Source organism: Pristis pectinata, chromosome 19, assembly GCF_009764475.1.
Source record: "Pristis pectinata isolate sPriPec2 chromosome 19, sPriPec2.1.pri, whole genome shotgun sequence".
Classification (NCBI taxonomy): domain Eukaryota; kingdom Metazoa; phylum Chordata; class Chondrichthyes; order Rhinopristiformes; family Pristidae; genus Pristis; species Pristis pectinata.
This window is the reverse complement of record NC_067423.1, coordinates 38,015,194-38,035,808: the sequence shown is the minus strand read 5'-3', so window position 1 is coordinate 38,035,808 and position 20,615 is coordinate 38,015,194. Positions and strand designations below refer to the sequence as shown.

General features: G+C 42.3%; 1 protein-coding gene across 1 annotated transcript in view; it reads left to right on the top strand.

Annotated features, from left to right (window-relative positions):
• Positions 1 to 20,615, top strand: part of LOC127580269 (ATP-binding cassette sub-family C member 9-like) — a 146,220-nt gene that overhangs the window by 46,677 nt on the left and 78,928 nt on the right. The window contains 6 exon segments of the mRNA XM_052033447.1: positions 4,013 to 4,168; positions 7,285 to 7,419; positions 9,244 to 9,406; positions 10,405 to 10,445; positions 12,056 to 12,198; positions 15,882 to 15,990. Coding sequence (XP_051889407.1) covers positions 4,013 to 4,168; positions 7,285 to 7,419; positions 9,244 to 9,406; positions 10,405 to 10,445; positions 12,056 to 12,198; positions 15,882 to 15,990 — 747 coding nt within the window.

Below are 20,615 nucleotides of genomic sequence, written 5' to 3'. Positions count from 1 at the left end.
GAACCATGACTTCTGGCTGTTCTCCCTCCCACTCTAGAATCCTGTGGACCCGATCAGTGACATCCCGGACCCTGGCACCTGGGAGGCAACATACCATCCGGGATTCATGCTCACTGCCACAGAACCTCCTATCTGTTTCCCTGACTATCGAGTTCCCTATCACTACTGCCTTCCTCTTCTCCTCCCTTCCCTTCTGAGCAGCAGGACCGGTCCCAGTGCCATAGACCTGGCTACTGCTGCTAGGCCCCGGCAGGTCATCTCCCTCAACAGCTTCCAAAGTGGAATACTTGTTATTGAGGGGAACAGCCTCCGGGGTCCTCTGCTCTATCTGCCTGTTCGTTTTCTTTTTCCTTTTCCCTCCCCTGACAGTCACCATTCTATCTACTTCTTGGACTCCAGAAGTACCTGCTATAAGGGGGGTGACCGTCTCCTGATGTACAGTATCTACATAACTCTCCCCCTCCCTGATGCTGCGCAGTGTTTGAAGCTGCAACTCTAGCTCATCAAGTTTGAGCCGAAGTTCCTCCAGCCTCAAGCACTTACTGCAGATGTGGCCATCGTGGACCACAGCAAGGTCCACGGGCTCCCACATCAAGCAGCTGCAGAACACCACCATGTCCTCCATCTGAACTAATTTTTTTTTCTCCCTAGTTTTTCCTACTTAAAATTTTATAAACAGATAACAGGTAAAACCTTACCTTTACCTACTTACCAGCTACTCACCCGCCTTGCTCTTCACGCCGAAGCCCCTTGAGCCAAAGCCCAAATCACTCTGATCCCTCTCACTCAGCTGCCCGCTCCGACGCTGCCCGCTGGATATGGCGGTTTGCTTTTTAAACTGCCCACGCCTTACCTGCTGACGTCCTGCACCTGCGCAGTCCAGCCCCCACTATTCCTGATTAAAACTTATATAACAACTTATAAAAGGTTACCAGTAAACTCAGGTGCTTTTCTGTGAAGCGTGTCCCCAGTCAACAGCTAAACACAATGTGTTTTAAGCATCATCTTCCAAAATTCATTCCATTGAACTCAATGGACATAAATGGCTGTGCTTGTGGGCACATTTAGTTGTGTAGCACATGTTTTATTGCACACGATACATTGGCCCTTGTGTGCAGTCGACATTTTCAGTGGCATATCTAAGTACAAAACATGCCCAGGCTTTCTATTCGGGGTTGTTTGTGACAGCTGTCCAATTGCAGAGGATCCCTAGTCGTACCAAGTCTGAGTTATTTGGGATTCCAGCCCCACAATGATATAGTTTACTCTTGCCTGTCCCCTATAATGAGCTAGCAGTTGCATCAAAATGCCAGTCTTGTCAATAATACCCAATGTATAATTCTATTAAAATAAGTTCCCTTGAATGCAATTACCAGCTCTCCTGATAGCTCAAATAGGGAAGGTCAGTAACAGCTTCCAGCAGGGACAGATTCAAGCAGAGAGACCTTACTGTGAGTGATGCATGCAGAGATGCATTTGGGAGTTCTTAAAGGGACACCCATGGTTTTGAAAAATGCCTTCCCTGGCATCATTGACCCTTGGTTAGGAGTAATTACTCTGACCGAAGTCAGCTTCAAAGTCTGTGCAGACTATTAAACTTTGCTTGGGGTAATATAGCTCGAATCTCTGCACTTGTATTGGGAAGGGGGTCAAATCCTGCTGGGTTACTGGTTGAGGTGGGGGGGGGGGTGTACTGGTGGATGCATGCATGCCTGTGTGTTCCAATATTCAAAAGTAGCTGACAAGCCAATGAACAGTTGCACAGAGAGCTCTGTCCTCCAATTTTTGGGTAGGTTTTTCTCTTTGTCCTAAGGGATGTGGGGAGATGAGAATCCAATATACTTTAAAGCAGTTTCTGCCTGCACTTGGTTACACTGATTGTACAATGAATGATTTTGTCCTTCATCCAGTGACTTCCCCTCAATAGGGGGTGGTTTCCAATCTAAGGATGCTTCCAGGTGCCTTAACATGTTGCTGAGTGTGGCAATCTCATCAAATCTCATATCTTCTCCAAGCTACACTTATTGTTTGTTGGTTACTTTCCTGTTCCACTTAACATCAGTTTTCAATTCACTTTAATGATTTATTATTATTATTATAAGTTTCTATTACAAGGCACTAATATTTGCAAACTATATTTTAACACTCACAAATATTTTAACTCACACTTTAGAAACATTTACAATAATGCCTATCTGTGAACAAGTGTTTTCTCCTAATTGAAATTTTAATTCATCTTCTTGTATAGGTTAACAAATACTTTCTACCAGTCTTTTGGTCTGCGTGTGCTTGTTCTTCCTCCATTGCCTCATCCTATTATTGTTGGCTGCCTTCAGATGTCTAGGACCTAACCCCAGAAGACCTTTGCCAAACCTCTCTCTCTGCTCCACCTCCCTTCCTTCCTTTAACAAATTATCTTGACAATATGTAGTGCCTTTTATGACCAAAGCACTTGAAAGCTAATGAGATACAGTTGAAACATAACCGCTCTGGGAATGTGGGAAATGGAAGAGCCAAAATGCACACAACATGATCTGGCAAACAGTATTGTGATAATAACCACTCATCAGTTTCAATGATGTTGCCTCAGGGCGAGAAATATTGATCTATGTCTGGTCAAGATTTTAATTATCCACTTTCATATCTTCTTCTTTGGCTCCATGTCAACTTTTGTCTGATTATGCTCCTGTAAAGTACCTTGGGGCATGTTCCTATGTTGAAGGCATTCAAGTTGTTGCTACTTTTAATGCTTGGCTAATTCCCAGAATATTGTAATTTTCTGCAGCCCTGCATTTATGAACAGAGATGCTTTCTTTGTAGCAAAAATATACTACCCTCCAATAATTTTTCTTGTTTGTATGGGAAGGAAACTTAGCAGAAATGGTGATGTCATTGATCACTTGCACTGATTCACAGAACCGCCATTGAAACTCTGATGTCCATCAACAACCTTGTGCTGACTCGAGCTTCCTTCACTTAAGAAGGTTCTGGAATGAACTATAACATTACCCCAGTCTTAATTCTTCTGATGTTTCATAGTGATTATTTAAATGCTTTGCTTTATGCTTTTAGTATTGTTGACTGCATCAGAAAAGTTTCTTTGAAAATTAAAGAACTTCCATTTTCATTAATTTGCAAGAAGTAAATTTCTATAATTACTAAGTGATGTTGAACTGAAATTTTCTTGTGAAGAAGGATTTAACAACCTTCCATGGACCCATCTTATTCACCAAATTTCTGCTTGTTTATCCTGATTTTGATACTCCTGCATATGCCAATGATGGACTTACTTGTTATTACATGGAAGGAGGCCATTTGGCCCATCAACATGTCTGCTTCTACAGAGCAATCCCATCTGTCCTTTGCCCCTCTCATTTCCTGTAGCCCTGTGACTTAATCTCTCACATGCCCATCAATTTCCCTTTTATTTCATTTTGCCACTTATCTATGTTGCGGGGTAATTTACAACGACCATTTAATCACCCATTGCATCTTTGAAATGGAGAATTCTACCCATCACAGGGAGACTATGGAAAGCCCACACAGATAGCACTGGGGTCAGGATTGAACTGGGGCGCTGGAGCTGTGAGGCACCAGCACTACCTGCTGTGCCTGTCTATTGCCAGGAAGCTGGAGACACAAGAGACTGCAGATGCTGGAGTCCAGAGCACATGAAGGGTCTCGACCCAAATCATTTACTGTCCATTTCTCTCAACAGATGCTGCCTAACCCACTGAGTTCCTCCAGCTTCTTGTTTGTTGCCAGGAAACTCAGTTTAGGCAAGATTGGTGTTTCAACTGGCCGGAGTTTGGCATGACATGTCAAGCAAATAGTTTGAGGAAAATGTCAACCCTGGGTCGGCCATTTTCAGAATGATTAATGGTCATTATGTTACTTATGTTTATTTACTTATATGTTAATTATTGCCCCTTATTTGCACCTAAATTTACATTTTCTTCTCACCAACTCTCTATTGCCTTTAAAAATCACAGCTTGCTTTTTTTTTCTTTAGGCCATGATCTACAATAAGATTCTCTGTCTATCCACCTCCAATATGTCAATGGGAGAAATGACCTTAGGCCAAATCAATAATCTTGTTGCCATTGAAACAAACCAGCTGATGTGGTTCCTGTTTCTTTGTCCTAATCTGTGGGCCATGCCAGTTCAGGTAAAGTACTCTTGTAAGATCTTACTAACAATCTAGGTACATCAAACAAATAACTTGTAGCAAAGCAGGAGATCATCAGGTAAATGCATCTCGTTCAGTACAAAGCTGGTTGCTTTATTAAACTAATACGTAAGTTATGCACTGGGCTGAACTGCTTGTCTTGGCGTTGAAACCTTTAAAGCCGCCCTTTGAGCAGACAAGTGTAATTTCTGGCATGCTTTTGCGTCTACACTTGACTTTTGTCTCAGTCTCAGGCTTCAAGCAGTACTTGAAAGTTAGCATTGCAGAATAAGCCGATCTTTATCGGTGCTTGGTCTCACTCTGAGGCTTTGGAAAGCAATAGGACCCAGCCTCTGTCACTGAACATTTTCATGTTGCCTTTTTAAGGAAAGCAGAGGCTAAGGAACAAGCTAGCTTCAACAGATTGGGAAGTGACACTCTCTGATTCTCTCAAGGCTGTTTTGTGTAATCGCTCCGATCTCCACTGCAGTTCCCACATTGCCACTCCTTGCACCTAAGCTGCACTTGCTGGCATGAGGGCTTCTTGGGAATTCCAAGTGCAGTCTTTTGTCAGGCATCAGAGACTGGATTTATGTCCCATCCCCTTCCTCTTGATGACTGATGAACTCATGGGCAAACAAATAGGTGATTTAGAGTTAGCTTCCCCTCCAATGAAAGGTCGTTAGCTGATGGAATATAGGAGGTGCAGGTGAACATGCTATTTCACTTGAAAAGGAGAAAATTTCCACTCATAATGGCAATGTTGCTGGACTAATAGAATCCTGGAGGATACAAGCTCAAATCCCACAATGTTCAATTTATGATTTTTATTTTGAAAAGGTCTGGGAAAATTGGGTATCGGTAAAAGCGAGGCTGCTGAGTTGTTAAAAGTCCATTCAGTTCTCTCGCTTCCCTCAGGAAGGAAACCTGCTGCCCTTACCTGGGCAAGCCTAAGTGTGACTCCAGTCCCCACCAGCAGTTTACATCCTTAATGGCAATCGGTAGCCGAGCAAGCCTTTAGTTGGAGAACCAGAATCGGGCAATTAGTGACAGCCAAACCTTGACAGCTGATTCCCAAAACAGAAACTAAAGTCCATTTACATAGCAGGTGTTCTGTCGATATAGACAGGCGTGGTTGTGTTTGCTTTTGTTGGTGTGGGGTGAGATTGCAAGAGCTGGGAGACTGACTCCCCCCCGAACAGAGCTAAACTCATTGGGACAATCAGCGAGCAGAACAGAGGGACAGAGGGGAGAGAGGATACTGGCAATGTGATGGCGAATTCGTTTCAGGTGGGTGATGCGAGTGGGACCAGGCAGCTCTGTCTCTGGAAGGCCTTAGTGATCCAGCAATACTTCTTGGGGCGCAGATTCGGGTCTTCCCGGGCTGCCTGGTAATTGCAGTCCTCAGAGTTCAGCAGAGATTGTGCCTGCTGAGACTGAGTGTGGATTCTGTTTTGATCTTTTGGCAATGGTTTCACAATGAAGTAAAAATAAAAAATTTCTGCATCAGAATTGCCTCTGGAAGATCAGTTTTTGCTGCCCGGCTATCATTTTGTTGAAGGCTTCTGGATTTGCCCCATCCTACCAGAGTTGTGGAAGTCAGTCCGCACTGTAATAAAGTAGACAACTGCAGAGCCAAGGAGTGTACAATTAATGCTTTATTATTTAACTCTAGCGGGAGTGAGGGATACAGAGAAAGAGTAAACAGTGTAACCTGAGTTCTGTACTGATCCCCACTCAAAGATTTACATGTTTGTGTTCCTCCTTTTATACTTAATCTAAAAATGTCTACGTGCAGAGTTGCACATACTTGGGCAGTTGCTTTCAGCAAACTTTAGCAAAACAAGATATGCCTTAAGCACTTCTTTGTTTCACCCAAGCACCTGCACATCTTGCAGTCACAACTATAGTCACATCATGGTTGAAGCAATAACAGCTGTACATTATTAACCCTTACATTTCCAGTTACTTTTACAGAGTGGGACTTTGTTTTGCTTCTATAGGTGTGGGGTCCAAGCCCAAATATTAAAAACACCCTGCCTGCTATTGTACCTGGCAGAAGATGAATCAGTACTGTCAGATCCTGGCTACACCACAATCCATCACCAGCACCCTGGCCACCGTGAACCCTCAGATAATGAAAGCCTTCAGACATTACATATTCACTTGGAGATGTGGTTATGTGGAAAGGGTAATCAGACGGTTTCTATCCTGATCTGCCAGGCTTGAAAATTATTCCCTTGTGTTCTCCATTTTTAACTAAAACAGCAAACAAAAGCCTTTGGAAAATTGTTCACTTTCAAAAAATAGTGTAGAAATAGACAGCTAATAGAGGTGAAAGAAAAACTGCTGGAAATCTGAAATAAAAAGAGAAAATGTTGGAAACATGCAATAGATGCATCTGTGAAGTGTTTTCTGTTGTTAGGTTTCCTGAAACATAAATTCTGTTTCTCTCTCCACCGATGCTGCCTGACCTGCTGTGTGTTTCCAGCATTTCATAGAACATAGAACATAGAACACTACAGCACAGCTCAGGCCCTTCAGCCCACAATGTTATGCCGATATTTTATCCTGCTCTAAGATCTATCCAACCTTTCCCTCCCACATAGCCCTCCATTTTTCTACCATTCATGTGTCTAAGAGTCTCTTAAATGTCCCTAATGTATCTGCCCCTACAACCTCTGCCGGCAGGGCGTTCCACACACCCACCACTCTCTGTGTAAAAAACTTACCCCTGACATCCCCCTTATACCTTCCTCCAATCACCTTAAAATTATGTCCCCTGGTGTTAGCCATTGTCGCCCTGGGAAAAAGTCTCTGACTGTCCACTCGATCTATGCCTCTTATCATCTTGTACACCTCTATCAAGTCCGGTTTCCTGCTTGTCTTCCAGTTTGCAGAGATGCTCGCTGGGTTTTAGTGCCTCACCAATGATTGGGGCCCAATCCCTTCAGAGGGGAATAGGCGATGGCTGTCAGTGGAACATTCAGGGATGGCAATAGCATGTTCTTCAGGGGTGCTTGGGATGAGGACCTATTATTTTCCACCTTAGGAGCAGGAATACTGTGAGGTCAAAGATCATGATCCTATTGTGAATTCTTTGTTCTTATTCACAGATCATCATGGGTGTGATCTTGTTGTACTACATGCTGGGAATCAGTGCTCTGATTGGTGCATCTGTCATAGCACTGCTTGCTCCCCTGCAATACTTCATAGCGACCAAGCTTGCAGATGCACAGAAAAGTACGCTGGTAAGTACCGCATCCCCGACCTGGAAGACAATATTGCTTCATCCAGCACAATGGTCACTAATTCCATGTGGGATTCCATTCTCTGATTGACCAGAAGATGTACTTGAAATGAAGGGTGGGATTTCTTTACCAGTGGTAGGTTTGGGTCAATGTCAACATTTATTGTCATATGCACTAGTACACAAGTGCACAGCCGCAGTGAGAAACTTACTTGCAGCAGCATCACAGGCACAGAGCATCAAATAAGCAGCATTCACAAGAAAAACATAAACTTAAATTATACACAATTTTTACAAGAAAGAACACAATTAGAATAAAAAAAAACAATGTCCATTTTAGTGCAAATTGATCAAAGTGGTCATAGTGTTGCTAATCTGTAGTGATTAGGATTGTGCTGGTTGATTAAAGAACCAAATGGTTGAAGGGAAGTAGCTGTTCTTGAACCTGGTGGTGTGGGACTTCAGGCTTATGTACCTCCTGCTCAATGGTAGCTGTGAAAAGATGGCATGGCCCAGATGGTGGGGATCTTTGATGATAACTGTTGCCTACTTGAGGCAGCACCTCCTGTAGACACTACCGATGGTGGGGAGGGATGTGCCTGTGATGTATTGGGCTGAGTCCACTACTCTCTGTAGCTTTTTATAATCCTGCACATTCAAATTGCCATACCAGACCATGATGTAACCAATCAGGATACTTTCAACAGTACATCTGTAGAAGTTTGTTGGAGTGTTCGGTGACATGCTGAACCTCCTTAACCTTCTAAGACTCTGGTGCACTCTCCTTATGATTGTATCTACGTGCTGGGCCCAGGACAGGTAATCCAATATGTTAATGCCCAGGAATTTAAAGCTGCTGAATCTCTCCACTGCCGATCCCCCAATGTGGACTGGCGCATGTTCACCCTCCTTCCCCTTCCTGAAGTCAACAATCAGTTCTTTAGTTTTGCACATTGAGCGAGAAGTTGTTGTTGTAGCACCAGTCAACCAGGTGTCCTATCTCACTCCAGTAAGCTGACTCATCGCCAGGGTGGGGGAGATGGGCAGCCGGGAGGTGGGGGTGGAAGGCAGATGGTTAGCTGGTGGATGGCCAACAACTACCAGTTTCCAAACTTTTATCCAAACTCTAAATTATTAACCAAATTCAAATTAATCAGACCTTGACTGTCTGCCCCACCTCTGAGCTGACTGTCTCTCCTCTCCACTGCACCTCTGAGCAGACTGTCTGCCCCACCCGACCTCCCAGCACAGGATACTGGTCAGTGAGCAAGACGCAAGGTGAGCTGAAGGACCCTGTCCCCCTCTACAGACTGGCGGTCACCCATTCCCTGTCTGCCTTCATGATCTTAACTTACAGGGTGACCACCTTCCGAAACATGCCATCCATGTAACTCTTGGCTTTGCGGATGCACAGCAGTGACTGCAGTCACCACTCTGATTCTGTCACTCAGTGTACAAGCTGCTTAGTGGAAAAGGGCACCTCGTCTTTGCCGCATCCTGTGGAAAGAAATCTATTGTGTTGTACATTTGGATAAACCATCCCCACTTAACAACTGTTGTTACAGCCCCATTGCAGGGTTTTGACCCAAAATGTCCACAGTTCCTTTCCTCCACACAGATGCTGCTCGACCTGCTGAGTTTCTCCAGTAGATTGTTGCTCCACATTCCAGCATCTGCAGTCTCTTGTGTTTGCTTAAATGATGTAGTGGAGCATTAAAGCACAGTATGTGTAATTACAATGACAATATCTTTACCACTTATGGTTGAAATGGAGCCTTATATAGGAGTATACTATTATTTACGCTGGCTTTCCTTTCCTCCACAGGACTACTCCACAGAAAGACTGAAGAATACCAATGAGATTTTGAAGGGCATCAAACTTCTGAAGCTCTATGCCTGGGAGCACATTTTTTGCAACAATGTAGAGAAAACAAGAATGCAAGAGTTAACCAGTCTCAAGAGCTTTGCACTCTACACATCCTTATCCAGTATGCATTGACCACAATTGGTGTGTTGCTGCAGATGTAATTAACATTTTCAGATACAAAGTTGGTGGGCAGTGCTGATGGATCTTTAGCAGGCTGGGATGTGGATCCCTGACCCACTGATGCCATTTTACCATATTAACTTTAGTCTATATATGAATACAAGGGGGTTGTCATTGCTGTTGTTTGCCACACACACAGAGGAGGGAGAAATTGATGGCATCAGATGCATTGGGCAAATCAACCCCTTTTAAACCACGATGCCTCCACAGTGCCCCGTAGCACAGACCTATCACAAAAGACGAAGACTTTGATGTTCCTTGCAGCAAGCTTCCTTGGCCTCAGAAGTGTGATGTACTGCTGTCATTTACCTTAAGTAGGTCTCAGCTATGGATCAGGGAAGTACCTTTTCCTCTAAATCAGAAGAACTTGGGTTCAAGCTAGACTCCAAAGACATGGGCACAAGTTCTAGGCTAATACTACAGTTTGGCACAGAGGGAGCATGATATGATTAGAGCTGCTGACAGTTGGACAAGACCTAAGTTGAGGTCCTGTCTACCCTCTTAGGCAGATGTGAAAGATCCCATTGTACTGGGAAATTTCTATTGATCTGGTCAATGTTAACCAGTATCTAAGGTCAAAGGTCTTGTCATTTAAGACATTGCTGTTTATTGGAGCTTGCTGTACAGTATGTGTTTCCCACGGTACCACAGCAGCTGCAGTCTTCAAGTGCTTTATTTGTTGTAAAACTCTTTCAGATGCGCTGAAGTCAGGGACCGAACCATATAAATCCTCAGTTGTTTTTTAATAAAGCTTATATCTGTACACTTACAATTGGCCCTCTGCCAAACTGCCTGGGGAATCTTGAAGGGATGGGAAGCTGGTGGTAAACCTAGAGGGTAAAAACTGGATTAGTTACTTTAGCATGTGTGCTTAAGTGACTGATGCAGTCGCTCCTTGGATTCCTCTCACTCAGCCCTGTGCTTTTTTTGTCTCTCCAGTGTTTATGAATGCAGCGATACCGATTGCAGCAGTATTGGTGGTAAGAGTGAATTTAATCAAAACTGAGTACCTTCCTCTCCCTGTCTTCCTGAACGAGATTAAGTTTTCTCATTTTGAATTTTGCCCCGATGGTTTCCTACCGAAAATTAGCTGGTGATTGATATTCTAGCATTGTCGTTATAACAAGCTAAAATCGGACTGGATCATGTGATAATTGAAGTCGGGGAAGAATTTTTAAAATGCCATTATAAAATACAAAATTGGAATTGTTAGGTTATGAAATAGTTCACTAGACATATTGAGGTATGAAGTTGACTTGCATGGTTCTCTCCAGCATCAAGTTGGATTGTATTTGATCCAACTTTACTGCCTGCATTGGTTCCATGACTGCACTAATCCTTTACTGCCACAGGGCTGCCAACATCTTCAAAGCCTCCATTTTACAACCGTCCTGCAATTGGCAGCCAGGCCTCTTGATAATGCATCTTAAGACCTGCTCCCAGCTTAGCCCTGATGTCCTCCGATTTAAGTGTCTCTGATAATCAGGTTTTAATAACACTTGAAATTGATTTAAGCAATTAACACATATAAAATATTCAATAATATTAAAAATTAACCATAATTAATTCATTTTAAACACATTAGCATATTGTTAATTAATTAAAAACAAACTGTACAGTGAAGCAGTGGAAAATAAAGAATAGGTTAGATATTTTGCCTTTTTTAATTAAGGCGAGTGATCTCATTCAAATGAATGGGGCCAAGCTAGGTGTGAATTAACATGAGGGGTCTAATATTCCTCAGCTGGGTATGTTACAGTGTGTTCCTGGGAAGGTCCAGGGGTGGAGCGGGTGTTAACAGGAAGAATTTTGGACCTTCTGCAAATCCTGTACTGTTGCACAGCAGTGTGCAGGTACAGGAAGCTGGATTGCACTGATTAATGCATTGGAGTTAACCAGTGGTTGTCTATGAGAATACCAGCTATTTGTCAGTGCAACTTGGAGCAATTAGATGTTAAAAGCCAAGGTCCAGCTAGTTCACTTCTATCACCTTGCTGCACACAGATCCATCAGTCTCTATCAATGGTATAGATGTTGAGTTTATGTGATATACCAAACATCCAATAACAGGTCAGCAGCACTATTATTCAGTTTAAATCTACTCAATTTGTCTACACCTGACTGACCAAAGGTGTGAGGGGAGAACCCCAACCAGCAGACTATAGATCTAAACCGAGCTTAAGGTGTTGTCAATGCAGAGGAACTAAGACAAGTTGATGATAATGTGACACCTTGCTCATTAGAAGTCAGCATTGCTGTAATATCACTGTTTACAGTAATAGGTCAGGAACGTGGCTTGAAGAAATCTTTCTGAAATCATTGTAATGATTTTAACAGTTTTGTAATTGGGTGCCAATGTGGGAACCGTCCACTGAGACAAAAACTGAGTCAAAATCAAAACAAAAATATCAGAATATTAGTCGCTGTCCAGACACTGTCCTTTCCTTCAAATGTAGCCAACTGACAAAGCCATCATGTTTCCTTTCTCTTTTGGAGAATGAGTTAATCGTGCAGTGATTGGGTGAGGGTTTTTGAAGATCGTAACCTTTAATGTGATCAATAATCAGGATTTTATTTTACTGCCTTACAGACCTTTGTGGCGTATACACACTTCAACTCATCGGATCTGTCCTCTGCTGTGGCCTTTGCTTCATTGTCTCTTTTCAACATCTTGGTGACGCCATTATTTCTGCTCTCCACTGTGGTCAGATTCACAGTTAAAGCTCTAGTCAGGTATAGTATTCACTCATAATTTTTAAAATTGCATTTCCTGTTTTATTCAGCTTGGAAAACACACCAAGCCAACGTGTGACTTCACTGTAATGTGTCGAAGGTTTACATGGAAGCTCACTGCTACTTCCAGAATTATTAGATGGTATAAAACAATGAAAGATGCAAATGTTTATGCCCACATTTCAAAGTCAACTGCCTTTTTTTAATAGCACAAAGCATGTTAAATCAGGAACCCCGCTTCCTAAACAGAAATTAATCCTACCTAACTTAATAACGAAGAGAAAATAGTGGATACACTCAGGAAAAACAAATCAGTGGCCTAGAAATTCTTTGGTACCTAGAAAGGTATAGTAAATGTGGTTGATCCCCGCAGAGAAATGAACATTTTATGTCAAGGGCTCATTGCTGCAAAATTTCTATTGTACGTGAGGCTCAGGCAAAGGAAAAGGCAGATCATGTTCCTAAGGAGGGATCTCAAGGATCAGCCCTGAATATGGGGTTGGGGATGTTGGGTTGTAATCAGTCAGAGATTGGGTTTGAGGGATGATGGGTTTGCAGCTGGCATTTGGGAGGGGTGGGAGAATGTTGTGTTGGGAGCAGCAAGGGCACGCTGGTGAGAGGGATAGGTTTATTACCTGAGGTAGATCTCGCTGAAGTGGGCTCACAGCACCAGCCTGAGTACATAGGAATTCTTTACCCCACACATCAGGTGTACCAACCGCTGGATATACTCAGGACTATGATTCTTGGATTTTTGTACACAGAGGAATCATGAGAAATGGGGGCAGAGTCAGAAAGCAGATTTGTGTAAAAGTGCTGTCACGATCCTCGTGAACAGTAAAGCAGATTGATGTGTTGTAAGGCTTGCTCTTTCTCCTACTTATGCACCTACTTGGGTAAATGTACTAAATAGAGAGCATTAACCCATACACACAAGGAGAAATTCAGTTTTGGTTCCTGATCTATAATAAGTTAATTCATGATAACTAATTTTGACAGTGAAGGTGGAATAACTGGCTTTAATGCATTGGCTTATTGTAATGTGATCCTTCCAGACCAAGAGTAGACTCAGGCACCTGCTGAAAACAGAAAGCTCAAGCCTCTGATCTCTCCTCACAGTTTTATGGTGACGAGCCTTCATGTTGAAAACATCCCATAACAGATCAGCAGGACACCTTCGGCTTCTCCTGACTTTTCGAAATGGTACTTATGGTCTTCAGAAGATCTGCCAATGAGTCTTGGTGAGGGTTTATGAATCCTCACTTTTCAAGGGTGAACATGAAGGTGGAAGAAAACTTAAAGAAAGAATCTTGCTAAACCCTTCTGCCTTTTCCACTTCCTCAGTTCTTCACAGATCTCCTGGCTTCACACAACTATCTCATGCATTATTTGCCAGAATTTGTATTCAGTGATAAGATGCGGATCTGTGAAAACAGATGGCATTTGTGTCATGTGAGGTAGGAGCTTGCGGAGAGAAGCTGAATCAACATCAACAATGAGGCTGTGCACTACAGGGGACCAGAATAAATCCATCCCACAAAATTGCTGGTTAAGCTTTAACAGCCGGCTAAGCCCTACATCATGACTTTGCCGCACCCAATGGCTTTGTCAGCCATCAAAGCTTTCGAAGTCGAAATGTTTTGATATCTAAAAAGACTCAAACTATTGAGAAACTATCAAAAACTAATTCACATCTTAAAAACTTAAAACTATCATGATTAGAAAAACTAAGCTAAGATCAGATCAAACTTAAATAAAAACTAACAGCATTAAAAGATACCCCAATCCCTCTAACCTGATGCAGATTATTCACAGAGCACTCCCACCTCATCTGAGGTGGAGTCTCTGCAATTTTATGTTCCTTCTGTGGACTCCACCAGGAGTACAACATCAGAATGCTTGTGAGAAACATTGCAAACTGCTGATAGCAACGGTGGAGCTTGTGTGAGTGTGTCATGAAGTTACCATCAGTTACATGAAGAAATAGCAGCAGTGATAGGGGTAACTGCTGATATTTCTCCATAGAATTTGTGTCTATAATCTCTTGAAACACATTATGATCAGGTACCTGTGACGTTCTGGCTGGGAAAAGATAACCATTCTATTTTTATTGCAACTTGCTTGAAACTTCAATTGGGCAAATGCCAAAGAATCTGAATCCATGCCTCTTCCACATATTTAGCTCAATGAGCAGCAAATAAATATAAACTTTGACGGGGTCTTATATAGCTGTACAGGTATTGTGGTCAGATTGCAAAACCAAGGTTGGACTAGTAATCTGGGTGGCTTTGTTCAAATCTCATCATGGTATCTTATATTATAAATTATGCTAATTAAATAAACCAGCAATAAAAAGCTGGTTACAGTGTGGCACAGTGGCACAGCTGCTGCCTCACAGCTCCAATGACCCGGGTTCGATCCTGACCTCTGGTGCTGTCTGTGTGGAGTTTGCATGTTCTCCTTGTGACTGCATGAGTTTCCTCTGAGTGCTCCAGTTTCCTCTCTCATCGCAAAGATGTGCAGGTAGGTAGATTAATTGGTGACTGTAAATTGCCTCTAGAGTGCAGGTGAGCTGAGGGGAATTGATAGGAATGCGGGGAGAATAAAATGGAATTATTGGAGGATTAGTGTATTGGGTTATTGACGGTTGGCAGGGACTTGTTGGTTGTATGAGTATGGTTAACGATGACCATGAAATTAATCGATTGATGTAAGCACACAGTTCATTTAAAAACATCCTTTAGGAAAGGAAAGATGTTGTCTTTATACAATACAATCTATAGATGGATCTGGACCCATTAGCCATGTGCTTGACTCTTCACTGCCTCCGAAGCTACTTGCTCAAACCAAACCCTCTATATGCTGTGGGTGTCATTTCCCATGGAAAGCCCAAAAAGATAGTGAGTCACCAATATCTGAAGAGCAATTCGTATGGGCAACAAATACTGGATTTACCAGTGACTCATGCATCCCCTAACTGATTTTTAATTTTAAAAATTAGTATTTGCTTAAAAAAAAGGCTGTTAAATCTAGGCAAAGTTGACCATTTTTTAACCATCAATTACTCTTAACAATTTTCTCCCCATTTCTCTCAGTCCCTGGTCTTCCACAATACCTCTTTGTGCATGCATCTTGGATGTGCTTTTCTAGTTGGAATCCTCAGCTGCATGTTTTTTTAAAATGTGGCAAGTTACTCTTGAACCCTTAAGAGGGATAGCTGAGGGGCATCTACAAAGCCAGTCGCAGTCTAATACTCTGCTCCTGAAATTTGGTTCATGCAGGAACAAGGACTATCAACAATTTTTTTACAAAATTGTGCCTCTGTGTGGTGGCTGCAGGAAAGGAGACTGCTATTGTGTTCTGCCAGAGAGGGATGTCACACATGACCCCCAGTAGAGGACTTGCAAAGCGCACCAGAAAGGCTAGTGCACAGTGATATGCCAACATGCAGGAAAATCAAGAGACGTCCTGACCACACAAAGTGGAGCTCCTTGGAAAGCATTGCTAACCTGCTAAGATGTTGGCTAAATGTTTTGCAAAGCCTTCTGCTGATTGCAGTGTGCACACACTACGGGCAAGTTAACTTGCTGCTTTTAGCCCGATGCTTGATTCTGTGTGAATGATTCTTTGTCCTGCTCCGATAATGCTTAAACTAAATCTTTTTTTTGGCACATTTCCACTAGTGAACAAAAGTTGAACGAGTTTCTGACCAGTGACGAGATTTCGAACGATGGATTTCGGAGTGGTGAGACCTCACTGAATGTAGAAACATGCAAAAAACATTCAGGAGTTGTAAGTAACAAGTTAAACTGTGCTGAAGGATGGATGAGTTTTTCCAGAAACCAATTTCAGCAGAACAAACATGCCCAATACTGATGTAACTAATGTTGGATAAACTGCTGTGCTTAAGATGAAAAATTGGAAATTATACAGAGCCATATAAAACAAAGATAACATCAAACAAATCGCCTGGCATTGAAACATACTTTGCACTGGTTTAGAAGACATGACTCTGAGCTTGCAATACAAGGACAATTGTTTTGTGCAATTTTTTGGTCAAACATAAATCTTTTTCTGTTGATTAAATATCGGAAAGCCCTTTAGTTCTTCTTGAGCCTCGCTACTACGGTGTTAAGTGGCTTAACTGTCTAAGAAATATTAGCCTAATGTTGAAGAATGGTAAACTATGAAGCTATAAATTTAGTTTTCACTAAATTTGAAATGGTAAGGTCATCCAAATGTTATTCATATGACTTATCAAAAATCTGGCAACCTGTTTGACAGTCATCTTTGGTTGTTGTTGCTGTATTTCACTGTTAGGCAACCACCTACTCGTGTAATATTTAGTTAAACGTTTCATTTCCAACATATTCTTCAAATGTAAAATAGTAGAGCTTGGAAGTGGATTTTCATGGATGGGAAATTGATTTAAGAGCTAGCAGACAGAGCAAGGATAATAGTTATGAAGTCCATTTGGCAAGATGTGACTAATGGTATTCCCCCAGAGACTGGTACTTGGGTCACAGCTTTTTCATGTGTTTATAAATTGAAGGAACTGAGAGCATTACATTTCCATGTTTGCTGATACTAAGTTAGGTGGTGCAGTAAGTAGTGTAGTTTGGAATGGGAGATAGCAAATGGACCCTGCTAGATTAAGGAAGTGAGTAAATCTGAGGTAGATGAATTTCAAAGTGGGGAAGTGCAAAGTCATCTATTTTGGATCTATAAGAGGCCAAATAAAATGTTTTTAAGATTGGTCTTATGCCCACTGGATGTAGCAAAGGATATGGGGTCCAACAATATCCCAGATATTGTGCTGAAAACTTTGGCCACAATCCCAGCCAAGCTGTTCCAGCACAGCACTGGCATCTACCCAACAGAAGTAGAAAGCTCTCCCACCATGTCCTCTCCACAGAAAGCAGGGAAAATACAGATGAGAATCGACCATTGACAAAGTGATGGAGAATTGATTGACAAAACTACACTGACCATCAACCTGCTCGGTCAGGGTTCCACTGGGACCACTTGTTTCCAAACCAAAGTAAAGGCAATGGTACAAACGTGGATAAAATCAGTGAATTCCAGAGGGGAGGGGAGGCGTCAAAGCAGCACTTCCATTGCCTGATTTAGCCAACAAGGAGCCCTGGTGAAAATGCAGTGCAGGGTAAAGTTCTGCATTGACTGCAATCCTGTGAAGCACAAAGGAAGATGGTCAACCATCTCAAATCCAGCAGGAGCTCCTCAAGGCAAACACCTTCGACCCAACCACATCATCTGCTTCATCAATGCTGTTCCCCTCCATGATGAGGTCAAAAGTGAGGATGTTTATTGACGATTGCAGTGTACAGTTCCATTCATAACTCCTCACATAATGAGACAGTTTGTGCCCCATGTAAAGTAAAGCCTGAAAAATATTCAGGCTGTGGCTGATAAGTAGCAAGAAATGTTTGCACCACACAGGTGCCAGGCAATGAACACCTCTGACAACTTACTGTCACCATCCCCTCTTGCTATTCAGTGACTCCACCATCAGTAAAGCCACCACCTTTAACATCCTGGGGTGACCAGAACAAGAATATAATAGGAACAGAATAGATCATTTGACCCCATTGGCTGCTCCACATTCAACATGTTTACAACTGATCTTGTACCTCAGTGCCACTTTCCTGCTCTAAACCTATATCCTTTTGATTCCATTAGAATCTAAAAAATCTATTGATCATTCTCTTAATATCTAAAAATCTGCCAAGTCTATTGAAAATGTAACTGGACCATTCACACATATTCTGTGACTATAAAAGTTGATCTTTTGAAGTCAATGACTCACTTCCTGATTCAGCAAAATTGTTCTTCCCATTGACAAGGTACTAGCTAGAGTGTCAGAGTCATAGAGTTGTACAGCACAGAAACAGGCCGTTCAACACACCATGTCTACCCCAACCTCTTTCCCCATCTACGCTAATCCCATTTGCCCACATTAGGACCATATACTTCTGTGCTGTGCCTACTTAAGTGTCTGTCTAAATGTCTCTTTAAAATAGTAATTGTATCTGATTCCACCACCTCATCTCTCAGCAAGTTCCAGTTATCAACCACAGTCTGTGTAAAAAAAATTACCCCTAAGATCCCCTTTACGTCTCCTACCTTCCACCTTAAACCTGTGCCCTCTTGTTTTTGATACCTCTTCCATGGGGAAAATAGATTTTGACCATCCACCCCATCTATGCCTTCCATAATCTTATGTACTTCTATTAGGTCACCCCTCAGCCTCCTTCACTCCAGGGAAAACAAGCCCAGCTCATCCGATCTTCCTCATAACTAAAGACCTCCAATCCAGGCAACATCCTGGTGAACCTCCTCTGCGCTCTCTCCTTCCTATAGTGTGGTATAGGAGGGATACTCTTTATTTGTCTGGATGAATGCAGCTCCAACCAAACTCAGAAAGGCCCTCCAGCACGTGCACTGTGGCTGCTGTGTGTACCATCTTCAAGATGTACAGCAGCAACACATCAAGACTTCTTCAATATATTGTATATCCAACCTTTAGAAAGAAAGGAACAGCAGACAGTGTCACTGTCTACTAATTCCCTTCCAAGTCGGACACTGTTCTGCTTCAGAAATATATTGATCAAATCCCATAACTCCCTAATCCATGGAACAGTGGGGCTACCGTCAGGCTAGATTGGAGTGGTACATGAAGTTGACTCAGCACCATCATTGCCAGGGAGATTAAGGGTGGACAATAAGTCAAAGTCGAGTTTATTGTCATATGCACAAGTACATGCATGCACAGATGCAATGAAAAACTTGTATGCAGCAGCATCACAGGCACAGAGCATCAGATACACAACATGCCCAAGAAAAACATGAATTAAACATAAATTATACACAATTTTAACAAGAAAGAACACAATTAGAACAAAAAAAAGTCAATTTTAGTGCAGAATAATCAATGTGCTCATAGTGTTGCTATACTGTAGTGATTTGTGCTGTGCTGGTTGGTTCAAGAACTGAATGGTTGAAGGGAAGTAGCTGTTCTTGAATCTGATGGTGTGGGTTAATACTGGCTTTGCCTGTGATATGCACGTTCCGTGAATGAAAAGAAATGTGAGAAACTAGGAACTATAGAGCAACAGTGAATTTTCATGTATAAAAGTCATAAAAAACTAGTGGACAGATTAAAAAAGTAGGAAAGGCCAATGAAATGTTCACTGCCTTTTCATGCGGACTGGAATATAATGGGGAAGGGATTATGTTGTAGCTAGTGTGATGCGGAGGGTCTCTCTCAAGGATTCAATCTGATCTGGTATTGCTAAGAGTTGGAACTAGTATTTCACACGCAGTTTAATAGTTCCAATACTACACAGTATTATTTAACCCTTACTCCTTAGGTAAATTACATATAAGCCAGGATCTGATGGATTTCTAGTGGGTCAGATACCAGCCAGCATTTCTTTCCCTCTCAAAGGCTTTGCTCTTTTGGTGTCCATAGGCAAAGTTACACCAGCTAAACTTACACCTAATTCCACAAAGGGTACATTTTATTTCAACCAATTTCAATTGGTGCTGTGTCCAGCAATTCCCAAACCTCCTAACCTATCCTTTGACTTTTAAAGCACAACTCCAATTCCCCTCATTGACTATGCATCTCAGCCTTTTACATCCAATGTGCTGACATTTCTCATTAATACATCCTTTGTTTCTGTGGGGATATAGGGATGGGAATTTGGGAACCCTCATCACCTCCTGTTAATGATAAAATTCCAATGTCTATGTTGATATGGATGAATCTAGTTGCTAATAACTTAACCTCCTGATGCACTGTGTGTGTGTCACTACATTGTCTGTATGCCAGCAAACTTGGCATCACCTTCTATCGTACATTTCCTTACTTAGTGACCTAAGCTATGTTCTTATAGCTGTTATTCCCAGGACAAATGGTGGGAGGAAAGTGAGGTTGATAGCTTCATTCCCAGCACATGCTTTGCATGGGGAGATTGGGGAAGGGGTTAGATGGAACAGTTAAGGCTGTTGCTTGTAGGAGTTCTTCAGTATAGTGCAGGGAAGCTCTAAGCCTGTCCAAGAGGGAATCAAGTCTACAGAAGAAGGTGCATTGGTAGGCAGAGGAATAGTTAAAGGTGATCACAGGACTATGGATGAGAGCTAGTAGGTCCCAAGAGAGGAGAAATTGATGGAAGCGTGACTAGATAATGGAAAGGGGAGAGGGTTTGGAGAGAAAGACCCAAGAGGGTTTAAGGAGATTGAAATACTGGCTTCATTCTGGAGTGATGGTTACAGTGTTCATGGATGAACATCTTCCTGTCTTTGACCATTTAGCATAGTGCCACTGGGCCAGAGACAGAAACAAAGATGAGAAAGGACTGTTTTGAGGAGGGATAGGGTTCAGTGGGGCAGAT